The 20,218-nt window shown below is 53.8% G+C and overlaps 1 protein-coding gene and 1 long non-coding RNA gene across 2 annotated transcripts in view; one reads left to right on the top strand and one right to left on the bottom strand.

Moving 5' to 3' along the window:
• Positions 1 to 2,687: 2,687 nt before the first annotated feature.
• Positions 2,688 to 14,652, bottom strand: LOC140427804 (uncharacterized). Its single transcript, XR_011948637.1, has 2 exons — positions 14,522 to 14,652; positions 2,688 to 2,848 (listed from the first exon to the last, which is right to left on the bottom strand). It is a non-coding gene; the product is annotated as an uncharacterized lncRNA (long non-coding RNA).
• Positions 14,548 to 20,218, top strand: part of perp (p53 apoptosis effector related to pmp22) — a 25,106-nt gene continuing 19,435 nt past the window's right edge. The window contains exon 1 of the mRNA XM_072513455.1: positions 14,548 to 14,867. Coding sequence (XP_072369556.1) covers positions 14,672 to 14,867 — 196 coding nt within the window. The 5' untranslated portion in view covers positions 14,548 to 14,671. The remainder of the gene's footprint in view (positions 14,868 to 20,218) is intronic.

Raw genomic sequence — 20,218 nt, 5'->3', positions numbered from 1 at the left:
AGTTTTTTAACACAATTTTTCTCCCTTACAAACAATAACCGCCCCCCCCCCCCGTAACAAAATAACGAGAAATCGCGCAGAGCAAGATATATACATGGCAAAATGATATATTTACATGCCTTTGTACACTGGCTCTCTCCCATACGTGCCAGTTTCCCCAACCCTTCATGTTATCACTTGCTCATCCACCCTCCCAGGCAGCACCCCCTCCCACACCCCCAGGACGTGTCCCCCCCCCCCCCCCCCCCAGGTTGCTGCTGCTGCTGACCGATCTTCCTCTAACGCTCCGCGAGATAGTCTAGGAACGGTTGCCACCGCCTGTAGAACCCCTGCGCAGACCCTCTCAAGGCGAACTTAATCCTCTCCAGCTTTATGAACCCAGCCATGTCGTTTATCCAGGCCTCCAGGCTGGGGGGCTTCGCCTCCTTCCACATTAGCAAGATCCTTCGCCGGGCTACTAGGGACGCAAAGGCCAGAATGCTGGCCTCTTTCGCCTCCTGCACTCCCGGTTCGTCCACTACTCCAAATATTGCTAGCCCCCAGCTTGGCTTGACCCGGACTTTCACCACCTGAGATATTGCTCCCGCCACTCCTCTCCAGAACCCCTCCAGTGCCGTCATTTGTTTATGTTAACATGCGGGCTAATTTCTGGGGTTTGGTGGGAGGATGGAATCATTGTTATTGATATGGGGATTGACATTACATTCGTTACTGATTATTGTTTATTGTTGGGTGTAAATTTGGGAGAAAATGTGAAAAAGGAGAATAAAAAATATTGTTTTTAAAAATCAGGAAGGGCCCAGACAGGAAGGAACTGGAAGCATTGGCAGAAGTGTTAAGGGGCCGAGGACGCCGATTTAAGGCAATGGGGAAAAGACCCAAAGAGGCGAAATGAGGAAAAGCTTTTTTACGCAGCGAATGATTGGGATCAGGTATGCATTGCCTGAGAGTGTCCTGGAGGTAGATGCAGTCCTGGCTTTCAAAAGGGAATTGGATAATTAGCTGAACAGAAAATACTTGCAGGGCTCCGGGGGAAAGGCAGGGGAGTGGGTCTAACAGGGAGAGCAGGAATGGATATGATGGGCCAAATGATCTCCTTCTGAATCCCTCATGTGATTCTCTCAAGGGCGGATAATGTGCCTGATACAAAAACCCATGGAGCTCAAAGTATTTACAGGGATAGAAAGCGAACCAATCCCAGTTTAACGCATCAAGACATTTACAATGCTGACTCAGGCCTCTAATGTTTTGAAACCAGTGTCTCCTTCACAGTTGCCTTGGCAACGTAATGTATTCTAAAGACTACGTTTATTTGCAGTTTAACACGGATTGTTGGCATGTGAAGTGATGATGGAGGGCAGGTTGATTTGAGGAGCGGTAGCTATTAACAGTTTTGATTAATTATTCATGCTCGTCAGTATGAGAGTATCAGTGGTCAGCATTTTTGCTACATTTGGCTCACGGTCTTACTGTCAGCTATTAAGGAGACTTTTTAAGGAAACTACAGATTTAAAGCATATATTTCTGACTGTGATATATGTAGACTACACATAAGGGTGAAATTCCAGTGTGTAATATTAACTTTTAAACAATTTACAATATAGTCATCTGATAGTACAGAACTTTGAGAGTTCCTGAAAATAGAGACATGTTGAAGCTTTTCGTTTGGCACTTATCAGGACACTTCGCAAGAATACCAATATAAGGGGAAAACAACAATTTGTATTGTGTGGGAAGAGAGTGCTGAATGGTAGGCAGGTGTGTGACTTGCCAACCAACCAGCACTGTCTTCTCATACAATACAAATTTTTGTTTCCCCCTTATATTGGCATTCTTGCAAAGCGGCCTGATAGGTGCAAAATGAAAAGCTTCGACGTGCCTCTTTTTTTTCCAGCAATACTCAAGTGTTTAGCATACGTTTGAAATTTCCCTCTCCACTATTTTAAGGGAATTTAAAATAACTGGGTTAGCATCTCTATTAACACTGGACAAAGGAACCTCACATTAACATGTTTATGCTCCATTTTCTACAACATTTCGCAAATTGATGATTAGCCTTTCATTAATTAAATCATTTAAATCAATTAAATACCCATCACGGATAGGGCACTCTTGAAGTCCAGAAATGTAAGGGGTCATTTTCTGATTATGAATTTAAATTACTCGAAGCAATGGCAGCGGGGTGCGTCATCTACAAGATGCGCTGCAGGAACTTCTCCAATCGGCCGTTCCAGACCCATGACCACTACCATCTGGAGGACAAAGGCAGCAAATGTATGGGAACACCGCCACTTGCAAGTTCCTCTCCAAGCCACGAACCATCCTAACTGGAAACATTTCCGCCGTTCCTTCACTGTCTCTGGGTCAGAGTCCTGGACCTCCCTCCCTAACAGCACTGAGGGTGTACCTACACCACATGGACTGCAGCGATTCAAGAAGACAGCTCCCCGTCACCTACTCAATTAAGGGCAATTAGGGATGGGTAATAAATGCTGGACTGGCCACCAGCGGCCACATCCCATGACCGAATTTTGTAAAAGCCCTTCGACTCCCAGTTTGGTGAAATTTCTCAGTAGAAACAGAAATTCAGGAACGTCTCCCTCTAAAATCAAGCACGTTCGATGTTTGGCTAGCACTAAGAAGCCATAAATCTCCCTGCTTGTTCATTCAGGCTGAACGAGGTAGAGTACAAGACTCGCTGTTTTATTCAATCCAGAACTCGACTTGAGTTCCTGGCGCATCACCAAGCCTGGTCCCTGCTACACAGATGAGTTTGCATCCTATTGAATTTCACGTCAGAACCGGCACCATCAAACAAGAGAAGTCGCTTTGTGTGAAATAGGTCCAGCTGAAAGAAATAAAGGAAAAAAATTAGGTGGAAGTCACAAATAGCGCCAACAAACTACCAAAAACACCAGCAAGGCTAACGAAGGAAAGAAATGATTTTCACAACCCCAGGGCACTCAAACACTTGCTTTATAGTCAATGACTTTGAAGTAAAGTTACTTCCGTAAATTCCACTCTTCTTCAAAATAGCACCACACGACATTTCAGTCCACTTGACGGGAAGCAGCTGAAGCCTCAGTGTAACATCCAGGCTTGGGCTGACAAGTGGCAAGTTACATTTACGCCACACAAGTGCCAGGCAATGACCATCTCCTACAAGAGAGCATCTAACTGTCACCCTTTGACATTCAATGGCATCACCATCGCTGACTCTCCCACATCAGCATCCTGGGGGTTACCATTGGTCAGAAACTGAACTAGACTGGCACATGAATACTGTGGCTACCAGGGCAGGTCAAAGGCTAAAGGCTAGGATTCCTATGGCGAGTAACTCACCTCCCACCCCCCCACACCCCCCCCCCCCCCCCGCCCCCGCCGTTCCCCCCCCAAAGCCTGTCCACCATCTACAAGGCACAAGTCAGGAGTGTGATGGAATACTCTCCACTTGCCTGGATGAGTGCAGCTCCAACGACACTCAAGAAGCTAAACACCATCCAGGACAAAGCAGCCGCTTGATCGCTCCCCCCTTCCACAAACATTCAAACCCTCCACCACTGACGAACAGTGACAGCTGTGTGTACCAGCTACAAGATGTACTGCAGGAACTGTCATGATATCCACATTAACATATCATGGTGCAATCACACACACACTGATGGACAGGTCGACGGACCAATCAACACACACGCAACATCACAGCCAATCACCAGTGAGAGGACACGCACTATAAAACAGGGAACACCACAGTTCCCGCTCATTCCAGCAGGAGATAGCTCAGAGCACAGAGCTCACAGCGTGCCACTCAGACATACACCATGTGCTGAGTGCCTCACTAAGATAGTGCTAGGTAGGGTCCACAGGTTAACTGGTGAAGTACGAACCACAGCCAGAAGTTAACAGTTGTTATTATACAGAATAATAAAACAGAGTTGTACCATCTACAGCCGTGTTGGTTCGTTTGTGTATCGGAACACCCAACACGACAGGAACTTGCCAAGGTTCCTCAGAAAACACCTTCCAAACCCACGACCACTACCATCTAGAAGGACAAGAGCAGCAGATACCTGGGATCCCCGCCACCTGGAGATTCCCGTCCAAGTCACTCACCACCCTGGCTTGACATATAGCACCGTTCCTTTACTGTCGCTGGGGCAACATCCTGGAACTCCCTCCCTAACAGCATGGTGGGTGCATCTACACCTCAAGGACTGCAGCGGTTCAAGAAGACAGCTCACCACCACCTTCTGAAGGGCAACTAGGGATGGGCAATAAATGCTGGTCTGACCAGCGATGCCCACATCCCGTAAATGAATCTAAAAAGAAATTCTCATCAGAGATTGCACATCTGACAGTGCAGCCATTTCTCAGTGCTGGGGTGACAGTCCTATATTTTGTGCTCAAGTATCCAGGAACCCATCGCCATCTGATTCAGGCGCAGGTCCCACCAACTAAAGCATGGCTGATGCAAGTATTCTATAATGTACAGCAACCCAATATTGGCAGCACGGTAGAATAGTGGTTAGCACTGTGGCTTCACAGTGCCAGGGTCCCAGGTTCGATTCCCTGCTGGGTCACTGTCTGTGCGGCGTCTGCACGTTCTCCCCGTGTCTGCGTGGGTTTCCTCCGGGTGCTCCGGTTTCCTCCCACAGTCCAAAGACGTGCAGGTTAGGTGGATTGCCCATGATAAATTGCCCTTCGTGTCCAAAAAGGTTAGGAGGGGTTATTGGGTTACGGGGATAGGGTGGAAGTGAGAGCTTAAGTGGAGGTGGAGGAAGCACTGACACGACACAGTGGCCAACTCGACTCGGTAGGAGCAGAGTTGCTGAAGGTGGAGGACAGAAATAAGGGCCTGGGGGCCAAGGTCGAGGACCTTGAGAAATGGTCGCCATGGCAGAATCTCAGGACTGTGGGGCTGCCAGAGGCTGTGGAGGGCCCAAGGCCAGCGGGGTATGTTTCAAAGATGTTCGCAAAACTGTTGGGGGGAAAGGGAATGCTCCCCCCTCAACCCCCCCCCCACCGAGCTTGATAGGGCTCCCCCCCCCCCCCCCCGAGCTGGATAGGGCTACACCCCTCCTGAGCTGGATAGGGCCCCCCACCTGAGCTGGATAGGGCCCCCCACCGAGCTGTATAGGGCCCCCCCCCCCCGAGCTGGATAGGGCCCCCCCCCACTGAGCTGGATAGGGCCCCCCCAAGCTGGATAGGGCCCCCCCCACTGAGCTGGATAGGGCCCCCCTGAGCTGGATAGGGCCCCCCAACCGAGCTGGATAGGGGCCCCCCCGAGCTGGAATAGGCCCCCCAACCGAGCTGGATAGGGCCCCCCCAACAAGCTGAATAGGGCCCCCACCCCCGAGCTGGTTAGGGCCCCCCCCCCCCGAATTGGATAGGGCCCCGCCCCCGAGCTGGATAGGGCCCCCACCGAGCTGGATAGGGCTCCCACCCTTCCTCCCCCAAGCTGGATAGGGCCCCCCCCCCACCGAGCTGGATAGGGCCACCCCCCGAGCTGGATAGGGCCACCCCCCCGAGCTGGATAGGGGGCCCCCACCAAGCTGGATAGGGCCCCCCCCCCACCCCCCACCGCGTTGGATAGGGCCCCCCCCCCCCGAGCTGGATAGCCCCCCCCCCCCGCCGAGCTGGATAGGGGGCCCCCATCGAGCTGGATAGGGCTCCCCCACACCGAGCTGGATAGGGCCCCCCCCCCCGAGCTGGATAGGGCCCCCCCCCGAGCTGGATAGGGCCCCCCTGAGCTGGATAGGGCCCCCCCCCCCCCGAGCTGGATAGGGCCCCCCCCCCCCGAACTGGATAGGGCCCCCCTGAGCTGGATAGGGCCCCCCCCCCCCCGAGCTGGATAGGGCCCCCCCCCCCGAACTGGATAGGGCCCCCCTGAGCTGGATAGGGCCCCCCCCCCCCCCCCCCCCCCCCGGGCTGGATAGGGCCTACTGGTCTCTCCGGCTGAGACCACGTGTGAATGAGCCACCAAGTGCTGTGATGGTTTTGCTGTCACGGCTTTCAGTTGATGGAGCAGTTCTTGAGATGGGCCAAGCAGAATCGGGAGGTGAGGCGGGAAGGCAGTGGTATTGTTACGTACCAGGATGTCACGGTGGAGCGGGCGAGAAGGCGCGCGCCCTTTAACAGGGCGAAGGCAGCACTTTTCAAGGGTGGAGTGCATTTGGGGGCGGTCCAGTCGGCGAGGCTGTGGGTCACGCACAACTCCATGGGACCGTTGCTTTGAGCACAGTAAGAAGTCTTACAACACCAGGTTAAAGTCCAACAGGTTTGTTTCGAATCACTAGCTTTCGGAGCGCTGCTCCTTCCTCAGGTGAATGAAGAAGGAGCCTGAGGAAGGAGCAGCGCTCCGAAAGCTAGTGATTTGAAACAAACCTGTTGGACTTTAAACCTGGTGTTGTAAGACTTCTTCCTGTGCCCACCCCAGTCCAACGCCGGCATCGCCACACCATTGCTTTGAGACAGCGGGAGGAGGTGGAGGCGTTCATGAAGGTGGGAGGATTGGGTCGGAACTGAGGTGGACACTGGGACTTTGGTGTTGAGGTTGGGATGAGGGGAGAGGTTTTGTTGGTGGTTCCCTTTAATTTCTTTGTACGTAAGTTACCGTTAAAGTTTAGTTTTGCTTGGGTTGTGTTTTGTAGTGCGGGTCATCTTTCCCTCCTCCAGGGGATTGTCTTGGGTTGGAGAGGGTACACAGGTTGGGGGGGGGGGGGGGGAGGAGAGTGGCAGTTTTGGGATGAGCTGGGAATGGGGGAGCTTCGACACTTGAGGACGATGGTTTGGGTGTGGGCCGTTTGCTTTTCGCTTTTCCTGGGGATGAGCTGGGGAGGGGGTGGGGGTGGGGGCTCTGGTCGGGGCCACCTCCCCAGCAAACTGGAGTTGGCTGGTGAGCGGGAGCGAGGTGTGGGGGGAGGGGCTGCAGTGGGCCGCACCTCGGCAGTCCGGTTTCGGCTTGCCGAGATGGTGTGAATAGTGGGGGACTGAAGGAGGAGCTGTTTCGAGAGTACGGGCTTGAGGGGGGGGGGGGTTCTGGAATGGTGGGGGAGGGGCAGTTGGCTGACGGTGACAGGGAGAAGTTCTTGGTCCCATTCGTGAGGTGATGTTGAGGGCCATCTTGGATGGGCTCTGGTTTTGGGAAGCTGGTGGGGGGATAGTATTATCCCTCGCGGTGGACATGGCTGATATGCAGGGGAGGCGGGGGGGGGGGGGGGGGGTGACCCCCAGTTCGGATAGTAACGTGGAATGTGCGGGGATTGGGAGGGCCGATAAAGTGGGCGAGAGTTTTCACTCACTTGAAGGGCTTGAGGGCCGATGTGGTGCTGCTGCAGGAGACCCATTTACAGGTGACAGACCAGCTCAGGCTTGGTAAGGGCTGGGATAGTCAGGTGTTTCACCCGGGCTTCGATAGCAGGCCCCGGGGGTAGCAATGCTGATTAACTAGAGAGCGCGGTTTCAGATGGAGAAGGTGGTGGTGGATCAGGGGGGCAGATACGTGATAGTTACGGGTACTTTGGAGGGAAGGTCGGTGGTGTTGGTTAGTGTATATGCCCCCATTTGGGATGATGCAGGGTTCATGAAGAAGATGTTAGCGACCATCTCCAATATGGACACACATCAGTTGATTCTGGGGGGCGGGGGCGCTTGAATACGGTCTTGAACCCGAGAGGAGATCGGTCGAAGGCAAGGCCTTTTTGTATTAAGGGGTGGTCCTTGTTGGTGGTAGTGAGGCGGGCGGAGTATTTGGCGACCGTCATTTCTGACCATGCCCCATACCTGTGAGGGTGGAGCATAGGGTTTCCCTATATGATGATGACCTTCTTCTGTATATCTCAGACCTGGTCCCCACGGTGGGGGATATAATGGGGTTGTTGACTCGATTTGGGGCTTTCTCAGGATACAAACTGAATTTGGGGAAGAGCGAGTGCTTTTCGGGATAGGGTGTGGATTTTGGGGGTTGCCGTTGTGTGTGCCGACCTCCCACTTGAGGTAGCGGCCCGGCTCCGGAAGTTGAAGCCTGGTGGGTCGGGTCAAGGCGGATCTACAGAGGTGGGATTGCCTCCCTCGTTCATTGGCCAGCTGGGTTCAATCGGTAAAGATTATTTTACCACGGTTTCTATTTTTATTCCAATGCCTGCCGGTGTTTTTGCCGATGGCATTTTTTCAGGGGGTTGATCACGTCATTTATCTGGGTGGGCAAGATAACCAGAATTTGGAAAACGGTGTTTCAGAGGTGTCCGGTGTTTTTGGCTCTGCTGAATTTCATTTATTGCTACTGGGCGGCAAATGCCATGAAGGTGCTGGGCCGTTATGGGGATCAGGAGGAGATTTGGTTTACGATGGAGCTGGGTTCCTGTAAGGGGTCAGGGCTGCGGGCTCTGGTGACGGCACCACTCCCATTCTCCCCGGGGAAATACTCTGGCAATCGGTGGTGAGAGCGACTTTGAACATTTGGAGGCAGTTTCGGCAGTATTTTAAGTTGGGGACGGTGTCGAAGATGGTGCCGATCTGTTCAAATCACTTTCATAGATATTCATAGAATTTACAGTGCAGAAGGAGGCCATTCGGCCCATCGAGTCTGCACCGGCTCTTGGAAAGAGCACCCTACCCAAGGTCCACACCTCCACCCTATCCCCATAACCCAGTAACCCCACCCAACACTAAGGGCAATTTTGGACACTAAGGGCAATTTAGCATGGCCAACCCACCTAACCTGCACATCTTTGGACTGTGGGAGGAAACCGGAGCACCCGGAGGAAACCCACGCACGCACGGGGAGAACGTGCAGACTCCGCACAGACAGTGAACCAAGCCGGGAATCGAACCTGGGACCCTGGAGCTGTGAAGCAATTGTGCTAACCACCGTGCTACCGTGCTGCCCTTGTTTGAATCGGCTAGATTAGATGCTCGGTTCCGGGGTTGGGAGGATAAGGGGGTGGTAGGAATGAGGGATTTGTCTCTGGAGGGGCGGTTTGGAAGAGTTGACGGAGAAGTTTTGGGACCTTACAGCCAGAAACTTTCCCGTACGTGCAGGTGCAGGATTTTGCAAGGGAGGACGTTTCCAGCGATGCTGCCCTTCTCACCGTTATAGTGCTGTTGGTGGCAGGCATGGAGGAGGGGGTACGTCGGGGAGCTATGGGAGGTTTCGGAGGAGGATATGGTACCGCTGGAGGGGGTAAAGGCTAAATGGGAGGAGGAGTTGGGGATGGCGCTGGTGGAGGGGATGTGGTGTGAAGTGTTGCGCAGGGTGAATGCCACAACTTTGTGTGCGAGATTAGGGTTGATTCAATTTAAGGTGGTGCATAGGGCACGTTTAACAAGGTCGAAGGTGAGCCAGATGTTTGCGGCAGCGGAAGACAAGAGTTAGCGGTGTGGGAGGGCCCGGCCAATATGTTCTTGTCTTGCCCCGAGCTGGGGAGGTTTTGGGCCTTATTCTTCAGCACCATGTCGACAATCTTGCAAATGGATTTGGAGCCCAGTCCCCTGGGGGCCATATTTGGGGTGTTGGATCTGCCGGAGTTACAGACGGGGGTGGGGGGGGGCAGATGTTTTAGCCTTCGCCTCGCCGATTCCTTGCAGGAAGATGGTGCCGATCTGTTCAAATCACTTTCATAGATATTCATAGAATTTACAGTGCAGAAGGAGGCCATTCGGCCCATCGAGTCTGCACCGGCTCTTGGAAAGAGCACCCTACCCAAGGTCCACACCTCCACCCTATCCCCATAACCCACCCCTGTTGGGGTGTGGTCAGCTTCTCCACCCTGTGCCTCATTGTGGCTGGGGTCTTGATGGAATTCCTTTATCTTGAAAAAAGTTAAGTTAACCTTGAGAGGCGCGATTGAGGGGTTCTACAACAGGTAGCGCCAGTTCATTTTGTACTTCAAGGAGTTGGCCACTATCACCTGTGAGGGAGAGGGGGTAGGGTCCGGGGGAGGGGTGGACGGAGGCTGCGGGGTCGTTTTTTCTTTGTATTAGTTTGGTTTGGGGTGGGGGGTTTTATCTTTCTGATGTATAAAATGCTACAAACTTAATTAAAATATTTTTTTAAAAAGTTCTTCAAACACCACAAAGAGAAAAAGTATGGAGGGTTTCTTCAAAACACGACGCAAGGTTTATTCAGGAGATGTTACTGATACAATACTCAGATGGATAACTAAAGCCCGTGCAAACAATTTGCTGACGTCACCACAGATCACGTGACGTTCCACCAGCAGGGATGTACGACTTAAATACATAACAGAACCCACTAGACCACGGGCTGGTTTCTCCGGTATCCCAGCCGTGTATATCCGGTCTCCCTGCCGGTTCACTGACAGTGGGATTCTTTCTTCCCACTGTTTGCCAATGGAACTTCCCATTGAAGCCAATCCAAGCCGCCGGGAAACCCGCGGGGGGCGGGGGGGGGGGGGGGGGCGGGGTGCGCGCTGCTGGAGGGAAAAGTGAATCGCAATGGCGGGAGAATCCCGGCCCATGTCACATCTTCACCTGTTTTGTTAGCCGGAACCCGAGGAAAACCGTAACAACTTTGGTCTCCATATGAAACAAAGTACGTGCAAAATCGACATTGATATTGAACACAATGGATTTTGTTTACTAATCAGTGAGGAATCTGGGGCGCAATTCTCCGGAAACGGCGCGATGTCCGCCGACTGGCGCCCAAAACGGCGCAAATCAGACGGGCATCGCGCCGCCCCAAAGGTGAGGAATGCTCCGCATCTTTGGGTGCCGAGCCCCAACATTGAGGGGCTAGGCCGGCGCCGGAGGAATTTCCGCCCCGCCAGCTGGCGGAAAAGGCCTTTGGTGCCCCGCCAGCTGGCGTGGAAACGTCATCTCCGGGCGGCGCATGCGCGGGAGCGTCAGCGGCCGCTGACAGTTTCCCACGCATGCGCAGTGGAGGGAGTCTCTTCTGCCTCCGCCATGGTGGAGACTGTGGCGGAGGCGGAAGGGAAAGAGTGCCCCCACGGCACAGGCCCGCCCACGGATCGGTGGGCCCCGATCGCGGGCCAGGCCACCGTGGGGGCACCCCCTCCGGGGCCAGATCGCCCCGCGCCCCCCCCCCAGGACCCCGGAGCCCGCCCGCGCCGCCTTGTCCCGCCGGTAAGGTAGGTGGTTCAATTTACGCCGGCGGGACAGGCATTTTAGCGGCGGGACTTCGACCCATCCGGGCCGGAGAATCGAGCGGGGGGGCTCGCCAAACGGCGCGGCACGATTCCCGCCCCCCGCCGAATCTCCGGTGCCGGAGACTTCGGCAACCGGCGGGGGCGGGATTTACTCCAGCCCCCGGCGATTCTCCGACCCGGCGGGGGGTCGGAGAATTTCGCCCCTGATGTAGAATTGTGCACTTGACAGAAATCCTGGGCGGGATTCTCCCTTCTGAAGGCAGAGTGTTGACACTGTCGTAAAAAGCGGAGAGTTTAACGACGGCGTCATCGGACGGCTAAGTGTAGTGATCCTCTGCCCTACAAGGGCCGGCACGGCACTGGAGCAACTTACGCCGCTCCAGCTGCCGATACCAGTGTCAAAAGTGCGCCGCGGGTCAGCGCATGCGCGCTACGACCGGCGCGAACTCACGCATGCGCGCTAACTTCCTTCTCCGTGCCATCCCTGACGCAACATGGCGTAGCGCTACAGGGGCCGGCGCGGGGTAAAAGAGGCGCCCACCAGGAGAGGCTGGCCGGCCGATCGGTAGGCCCCGATCATGGGCCAGGCCATGGTGGCGGCCCCCCCGGGCTGGATGCCCCCTCCCCCCCACCAGGCCACCCCCCCCACCCCCGCAGGATGGATGCCGAGGTCTCGCCGGGTAAGACCACATGTGAACGGCGCCAGCGAGACTCGGACTTTCTTGGCGGCCACTCGGTCCATCCCGGGCGGAGAATCGCCGGGGAGGACGCGTAGAGCGGCCCTGACCGGCGCCGCACCGACCGCGCAAGCGCCAATGGCGCTGATTCTCCAGTCTGCCTGCCTTTTACGAAGCCTGTTTTGTCCTCTCCATCCATCCTTCCAGCCAATAGCTTAGCCAGCACTTTCACAACTGTACTTTACAGGAATATGGGCATATAAAACCCACATTCCACCGGGGCCTTCCCCTTTTCGGGATTAACAGGATCGCTGCCTGCGTCATCATCTCCGGCAGCTCACCCTTCTCCAACGCCTCGCTAAACGCCCCCCAAGAGATGCGGTGCCAGGTCCGTCGCAAACCACTTATAGAATTCCGCCGGATATCCATCCGGCACCGGAGACTTCCCCGACTTCATACCCCTTATACTATCCAGTGTCTCCCTCAACCCCAGGGGCTCCTCCAACGCCTGCCTCTTTTCTTCCTCCAGCTGAGGAAATTCCAGTTCATCCAAAAACCGTCTCATGTCCCCCACCCCCACCCCCCACCCCCGGGTCTGCCCTGTATAATTCCTTGTAATACTCCCGAAATGCCTCATTTGCCTTCCCCGGCTCCGCCACCACATCTGCAGCTCAAGTCCGTATCCTCAATATTTCCCTGGTGGGCTAGCACTCAACTCACCTTCTCCCGTACTCATACTGCACCCCTCTTGCCCTACGCAGTTGCCTTACCACCCTCCCCATTGTCAGCCTATCGAATTGCCCCTATAACATTTTCCTCCTCGCCAATCCCTTTGTGGTGGACACCCTTCTTTCCCTATCCGTATGAACCTTGAACGAGATAATCTCCCCCCTGACCACCGCTTTTAACGCTTCCCAAATGGTGTCTGCCGACACCTCCCCTTGCTGATTCAATTCCACATAATCCTCAATCGCCGCCCGCACCTTATCATAAAAGTCTCCATCCACCAACAACCCCGAATCAAACCTCCACCCCGGCCTCTGCTCTCGTGGCACATGATCCAAAATCACTATCCTTGCGTACTCTGCCCCCTCCACCCCAACCGAAATCTCCCGGCTCACCACAAAATAGTCAATTCTGGAATATACTCTCGAGACATGTGAAAAAAAGGAATACTCCCTTCCCCTGGGTTCTGAAAGCGCCTTGGATCCACCATACCCATCCTTTCAATTGATCCACCCAGCTCCTTTGCCATTCGTACCCTACCCATTGCCCCGGGGCTCGACCCATCCACCCTCGGCTCTTGGACACAGTTAGAATCTCATCTCATGATCAACTGGTACATGGGCAAATCCTGGATCGCTGCCAGCAACCCCCCATAAAACCTACACCATCCCAATTCGGTGCATACACGTTCACCAACACCACTGGCATCCCTTCCAATACCCAACTCACAACCATGTATCTCCCACCCGGGTCCCACACTTCCTTCACGCTCACAAACCCCGTTTTCTTGTTCATTAAAACTGCCACTCCCCGCGACTTTGAATCAAACCCCGAGTGGAAAACCTGCCCGACCCACCCCTTCCTTAGCCTAACCTGGGGCGGGATTCTCCGCAATCGGCACGATGTCCACCGACCGGCACCAAAAACGGCGCGAATCAGTCCAGCATCGCGCCGCCCCAAAGGTGCGGAATTCTCCGCATCTTGAGGGACCGAGCCCTCACCTTGAGGGGCTAGGCCCAAGCCGGACTGATTTCTGCCCCGCCAGCTGGCGCGGAAATGACTTCGCCGGGCGACACATGCGCGGGAGCGTCAGCGGCCGCTCACAGCATCCCCGCGCATGCACAGTGGAGGGGGTCTCTTCCGCCTCCGCCATAGTGAAGACCATGGCGAAGGCGGAAGGAAAAGAGTGCCCCCACGGCACAGAATCCTCCGCACCTTCAGGGGCTAGGCCTGCCCCGGAGTGGTTTGCACCCCGCCCGCCGGCGGGAAAGGGGCTTGGCGCCACGCCAACCGGCGCCGAAGGGCCTCCGCTGCCCGCCGCGAGTTGGTGCATGCACGGTCATCCGTGCGCATGCGCAGAGGGCTTTATTTCCACACCAGGAATGCCGGACCGGTACAGCCTCCGGTGCGGAAGGATAGAGTTACCCCACGGAACAGCCCCGAACTCAGGAAAGAAGGCTCAGCAGATGTTTTTCTTTTAATGACAATCGGCCATTGTCGTGATCGCCACCGCTGATACTATCTTTCAATCCGGATTTTATTAATCCGTGTAATTTATGAATTGAACCCATGTCCCCAGGGGACTGGCGCTCAAGATCACCAGTCCAAGGGTGGGCAGATGAGGCCGCGTGGCCATGCTAAACTGCCCCCTAGTGCCCAACGATGGGGTTACGGAGGGAGTGGGCATGGGTAGGGCGATCTTTCGGGGGTCGGTGCAGACTCGATGGGCCGAATGGTCTTCCGCTGCACTGTAGGGATTCTATGATTTCTCGGTGGGGTGACATTACCCTCCAGCCACCGCCTCCCCCTAAAAACATTGGTCAGGGGGCTGGACTGTGCAGGACGGGCCGAATGGCCTCCTTCTGCGCTGTAACTTTCCTACGATTCTCTTGACTCCTGAAAGTTTGAGCGCAGAAAGGGTTAAGAGCGAGGCTTGCCAGCCGCTGTAACCCGATGCTGGCTGAGTAAGTGGGTGTTGCAATGCCTCCCTACCTTGGGGCTGCCCCTCCCTGCGCTGTGGGCTGAGGCAGGCTCGGCTCCCGCACTCTGTCCCTGGGAGAGGAGCTGTGCACAGGCTCTGAGCTTCGGCAGCCCAGCTTCTCACCCCGCGCTCTCTCTGTGCCGCCCTCTGCCTGCCTGGCCATGTTTAAGTGCGGGCTGGCCTTCCCCCGCTGCCGCTGGATCCTGCCCCTGCTCCTGCTGCTCGCCATCATCTTCGACATCATCGCGCTGGCCGCCAGCTCCGGCTGGGTGGACTCCAAGTATCACTATGCCTCCCTGTGGGACCAGTACCGGGGCAGGGAGCCCAACTGGGATCAGACATCCCTCATGGAATTCGGTAAGGAGAGGAGGGGAGGGGGAAATGGGGGGGGGGGGGGGGAGGGGGGAGGGGGAAATGGGGGGGGGGGGAGGGGGGGAGGGGGAAATGGGGGGGGAGGGGGAAATGGGGGGGGGGGGGAGAAATGAGGGAACTGGGGGGGTGAGGGAAATGGGGGGGGGAGAAATGAGGGAAATGGGGGGGGGAGAAAAGAGGGAAGGGGGGGAGAAAAGAGGGAAGGGGGGGGAGAAAAGAGGGAAGGGGGGGGAGAAAAGAGGGAAGGGGGGGAGAAAAGAGGGAAGGGGGAGAAAAGAGGGAAGGGGGGAGAAAAGGGGGAAGGGGGGGAGAAAAGGGGGAAGGGGGGGAGAAAAGAGGGAAGGGGGGGAGAAAAGAGGGAAGGGGGGGGAGAAAAGAGGGAAGGGGGGAGAAAAGAGGGAAGGGGGGGGAGAAAAGAGGGAAGGGGGGAGAAAAGAGGGAGGGGGGGAGAAAAGAGGGAAGGGGGGGAGAAAAGAGGGAAGGGGGGGGAGAAAAGAGGGAAGGGGGGGGAGAAAAGAGGGAAGGGGGGGGAGAAAAGAGGGAAGGGGGGGGGAGAAAAGAGGGAAGGGGGGGGAGAAAAGAGGGAAGGGGGGGGAGAAAAGAGGGAAGGGGGGGAGAAAAGAGGGAAGGGGGGGGAGAAAAGAGGGAAGGGGGGGAGAAAAGAGGGAAGGGGGGGGAGAAAAGAGGGAAGGGGGGGGAGAAAAGAGGGAAGGGGGGGAGAAAAGAGGGAAATGCAGGGGGGGAGAAAAGAGGGAAATGCGGGGGGGGAGAAAAGAGGGAAATGGGGGGGGGAGAAAAGAGGGAAATGCGGGGGGGGGGAGAAAAGAGGGAAATGGGGGGGGGAGAAAAGAGGGAAATGGGGGGGGGAGAAAAGAGGGAAATGGGGGGGGAGAAAACAGGGAAATGGGGGGGGAGAAAGCAGGGAAATGGGGGGGGAGAAAACAGGGAAATGGGGGGGGAGGAAAGGGAGAAAAGGGGGAAATGGGGGGAATGGGGGAGAAAAGGGAATGGGGGAGAAAAGAGGGAATGGGGGAAAGGGGAGGAGAGAGACCAGGGGAATGAAGAAAGGGGGAGGAGGGAGAAAAGGGAAATGAGGAAAAGAGGGAGGAGAAAGAAAGGGGGAATGTGGAAAAGGGAGATCAAGGAAAGAGGAAATGGGGAAAGGGGAGGAGGGAGAGAAAAGGGGATTGTGGAAAAGAGGGACAGTGAGAAAAGAGGGAATGGGGAAGAGGGAGAGAAAGGGGGAACGTGGAAAAGAGGGAGAGTGAGGGAAGAGGGAATGGGGAAAGCGCAGGAGAGGAAAGAGTGAATGCGGGAAAGAGGAGGAGGGGGAGAAAGGGGGAATGGGGAAAAGAGGGAAAAGAGAGAAAACAATGAGGAAAGGAGGGATATGAGAGAGAAAACGGAATGGGGAAAAGAGAGAGGAGAGAGGAAAAGAGGGCGAAGAGAGAGAGAAAAGGGGGAATGGGGAAGAGAGAGAAAACGGAGCGAGGATCAGGGGAGAAGAGAGAAAAGAGTGAGCGAGAAGAACAGGGAGAAATGGTAGAAAGCAGAGTGAGTAAGAGAGAATGGAGCGAAGTAAATGGAATGCAAAGGAAATGAAATGAAAATCGCTTATTGTCACAAGTAGGCTTCAAATGAAGTTACTGTGAAAAGCCCCTAGTCGCCACATTCCGGCGCCTGGTCGGGGAGGCTGTGACGGGAATTGAACTGTGCTGCTGGCCTGCCTGGGTCTGCTTTCAAAGCCAGCGATTTAGCCCTGTGCTAAACAGCCCCTAAACAGGGGAAATGGGGGGAGGGGAGAAAAGGGGGAAGGGGGGGAAAGGGGGAATGGGGGGAGAAAAGGGGAAATGGGGGGGAAGAAAAAGGAATGGGGAGAATAGGGGGAATGGGGCTAAACAGGAGAGAAAGATGGAAAAAGGAATGGCAGGAGAGAACATGGAAAACAGAAAGAAAATACGAAAATAGACAGATCAAAACATAAGAAGCAGAAAGAAAATAGGCAGCAAAGTGAAAAAGCAAACAGGAACAAAGAACATATGGGTGGGAGAAGAGAGTGAAGGAGTGAGAAAGAAGAGAGAGAGAGAGAAGCAATGATTAGAAACTGAAGGAGTGAATGAGAACAATTGAAAGAGAAAGGGCCAGTGGTGAAAAAGTGGAGAAAAACTGAGTGAGGGGGAAGACAGCTGAGTGAGGAGAGGGTGAGTGGAAAATCAAGTGAATGAGGTGAGGGCAGTGTCAGAGGTGGAATGAGAGAGAGAGAGAGAGAGAGAGAGTGAAATATAAACGCTAACAGGAGATTCTGAGAAAGAAGACACACTCGGGGAAACGGTGCGTGACTGAAAGAGATTCTGAGAATAGTGAGAGACTGAGAATAACAAAGATCTGTAGACACAACAGAAACACCGTGTGAGATGAAGTAAGGGGGGGGAGGAAACAAATGAGAGGAAGGAACAGCAGGCCAGACCAGACATGGTGCGAAAAAGAAAGGAGAGAGGGAGAGAAAAAAGAAACCCGCGGAGAAATAAATAGAACAGGGTGGGAACAAACTTCGTTCGTGGAGCTCAGAAGGAACATGTGAAGTTTTATTGTGTGTTCTGTGTTGCGCTCTATTCAACTTTTTTCAGTTGAGTGTTTAATGTTGCGATTTAGCTGCTGTGTCAGCACACACATGAATAAGTAAAGTCGCCATAGTCTCGGATGACCATAGGCTGCTGCCCCCTTTTGAGGGGGAGAGCTGACCGGTGGTGATTTAACCCGAGGATCACCACGCCTCAGGTGAGGGGCAAGGTCGGGAAATATCCTCAGCCGGTACGGGAATTGAACCCGCGCTGTTAGCCTCGCTCCGCAACATGAACCAGCTGTCCAGCCAACTGAGCTAAACCATGTGGTGAGAAACTAGACCATTCCTGGGAAAGGGTGGGATAAAAACATTGGGCCGATTCGAAGATCGAGGTTGTGAAATCTGTTCTCTAAGAAACCGGGAACCTGTGGCATCTGTCTGCAACTTGCATCGCACCTCTCATGTGATTAAACAGCCCCAGGCACTTGACCGGAGTATACCGAACAGCATTTAATAGCAAGACACACGGAGACATTAGACCAGATGACCTAAAGCTTAGTCACAGAAGCAGGTATTATGAAGTATAAAGGAGGTGAGAGAGTTATAGGGAGGGGATCGCAGAGCTTAGCGCCAAGGCACGCCCGTAAATGATGGAGCGATTATAGATTGCAGGGATAAGGGAGGGGCAAGGCCCTGGAGGGAGCAGGGACCAGGGTGAAAATGCAGATAGCGACGGAGGAAAGTAAAAATTAAATTAGGGAGATAAAGAGAAGGGGGGAAAAAACATGATGGCGAAAAGTGAAAAAGTAAAGATGTCTCTGATAAGTAGGACCAAATGCAATGCAGTACAAGTTAATCCAAATTCACTTTGGTCAATTTAGGGCAGCACAGTAGCATATTGGTTAGCATTGTGGCTTCACAGTGCTAGGGTCCCAGGTTCGATTCATTGCTGGGTCACTGTCTGTGCGGAGTCTGCACGTTTCCCCGTGTCTGCGTGGGTTTCCTCCGGGTGCTCTGGTTTCCTCCCATAGTCCTAAAACGTGCAGGTTAGGTGGATTGGCCATGATAAATTGCCCTTAATGTCCAAAAAAAGGTTAGATGGGGTTATTGGGTTATGGAGATAGGGTTGAAGTGAGGTCTTAAGTGGGTCGGTGCAGACTCGATGGGCTGAATGGCCTCCTTCCGCACTCTATGTTCTATGTGGAACACTGGACAATTGTAGGAACTCTCACTTATAAAAATGATGAAAGGATGGAGAAGGAGATTCTAGCTGTGAGAGATAGGCACAGAGTAGATATGGGGAGAGAGGGAATGTGCAATGGAAGACAAAAGTGGAAGAAAACATTAAAAAGGGAGAAAATATAATGGCGATCAGATGTGGTGCTTTTGGGAAGTGGGTTTCTAGATTATTGTCATAGATGGAAAAACAATTTTTCCTTTTCCTACAAAGTTGCTTTCTGGAGCTATGTGTTCAAAGCTCTTTCAGTTGTGACATTTACAAAATTCAACAGTGACCCAGCTTGGATTGGATTGGATTTGTTTATTGTCACGTGTACCGAGGTACAGTGAAAAGTATTTTTCTGCGGGCAGCTCAACAGATCATTAAATACATGGGAAGAAAGGGAATAAAAGAAAATACATAATAGGGCAACACAACATATACAATGTAACTACATAAGCACTGGCATCAGATGAAGCAAACAGGGTGTAGTGTTAATGAGGTCAGTCCATATGAGGGTCATTTAAGAGTCTGGTGACAGTGGGGAAGAAGCTGTTTTTGAGTCTGTTCGTGCGTGTTCTCAGACTTCTGTATCTCCTGCCCGATGGAAGAAGTTGGAAGAGTGAGTAAGCCGGGTGGGAGGGATCTTTGATTATGCTGCCCGCTTTCCCCAGGCAGCGGGAGGTGTAGATGGAGTCAATGGATGGGAGGCAGGTTCGTGTGATGGACTGGGCGGTGTTCACGACTGTCTGAAGTTTCTTGCGGTCCTGGGCCGAGCAGTTGCCATACCAGGCTGTGATGCAGCCTGATAGGATGCTTTCCATGGTGCATCTGTAAAAGTTGGTCAGGGTTAATGTGGACGTGCCGGTCAGCACTGCAGGTCCTGACTAGTTACGAATGCAAGTTCTTTCTCTCATTTCATCTCTGTTCCTGATCAGATGCATTTGTTGCCCTCGGCCCCCGAGATGGTGATGACCATATGCAACTGTATCCATTCCTCAAAGATTGGGCAATGCGTGGAACTGAATTCCGCGTGCAACCAAATGAAAATGAGGAATTTAACTTGGAAGTTGTAAGAAAAGTTAATTTTTCTTTTGACAAAATTTGCAATTCTAGCCAAGTAATTGACAAAGTGGAGCAGCGACATCATACGGAACCACAGAACGATGTGGGAGAGTACGTGGCCCATCGTACAAAGAACAAAGAACAAAGAAATGTACAGCACAGGAACAGGCCCTTCGGCCCTCCAAGCCCGTGCCGACCATACTGCCCGACTAAACTACAATCTTCTACACTTCCTGGGTCCGTATCCTTCTATTCCCATCCTATTCATATATTTGTCAAGATGCCCCTTAAATGTCCCTATCGTCCCTGCCTCCACTACCTCCTCCGGTAGTGAGTTCCAGGCACCCACTACCCTCTGCGTAAAAAACTTGCCTCGTACATCTACTCTAAACTTTGCCCCTCTCACCTTAAACCTATGCCCCCTAGTAATTGACCCCTCTACCCTGGGGAAAAGCCTCTGACTATCCACTCTGTCTATGCCCCTCATAA

Source organism: Scyliorhinus torazame, chromosome 1 (genome assembly GCF_047496885.1).
Source record: "Scyliorhinus torazame isolate Kashiwa2021f chromosome 1, sScyTor2.1, whole genome shotgun sequence".
NCBI lineage: Eukaryota > Metazoa > Chordata > Chondrichthyes > Carcharhiniformes > Scyliorhinidae > Scyliorhinus > Scyliorhinus torazame.
The sequence above is the reverse complement of the archived record's forward strand: the minus strand, read 5'-3'. Positions and strand labels throughout refer to the sequence as shown.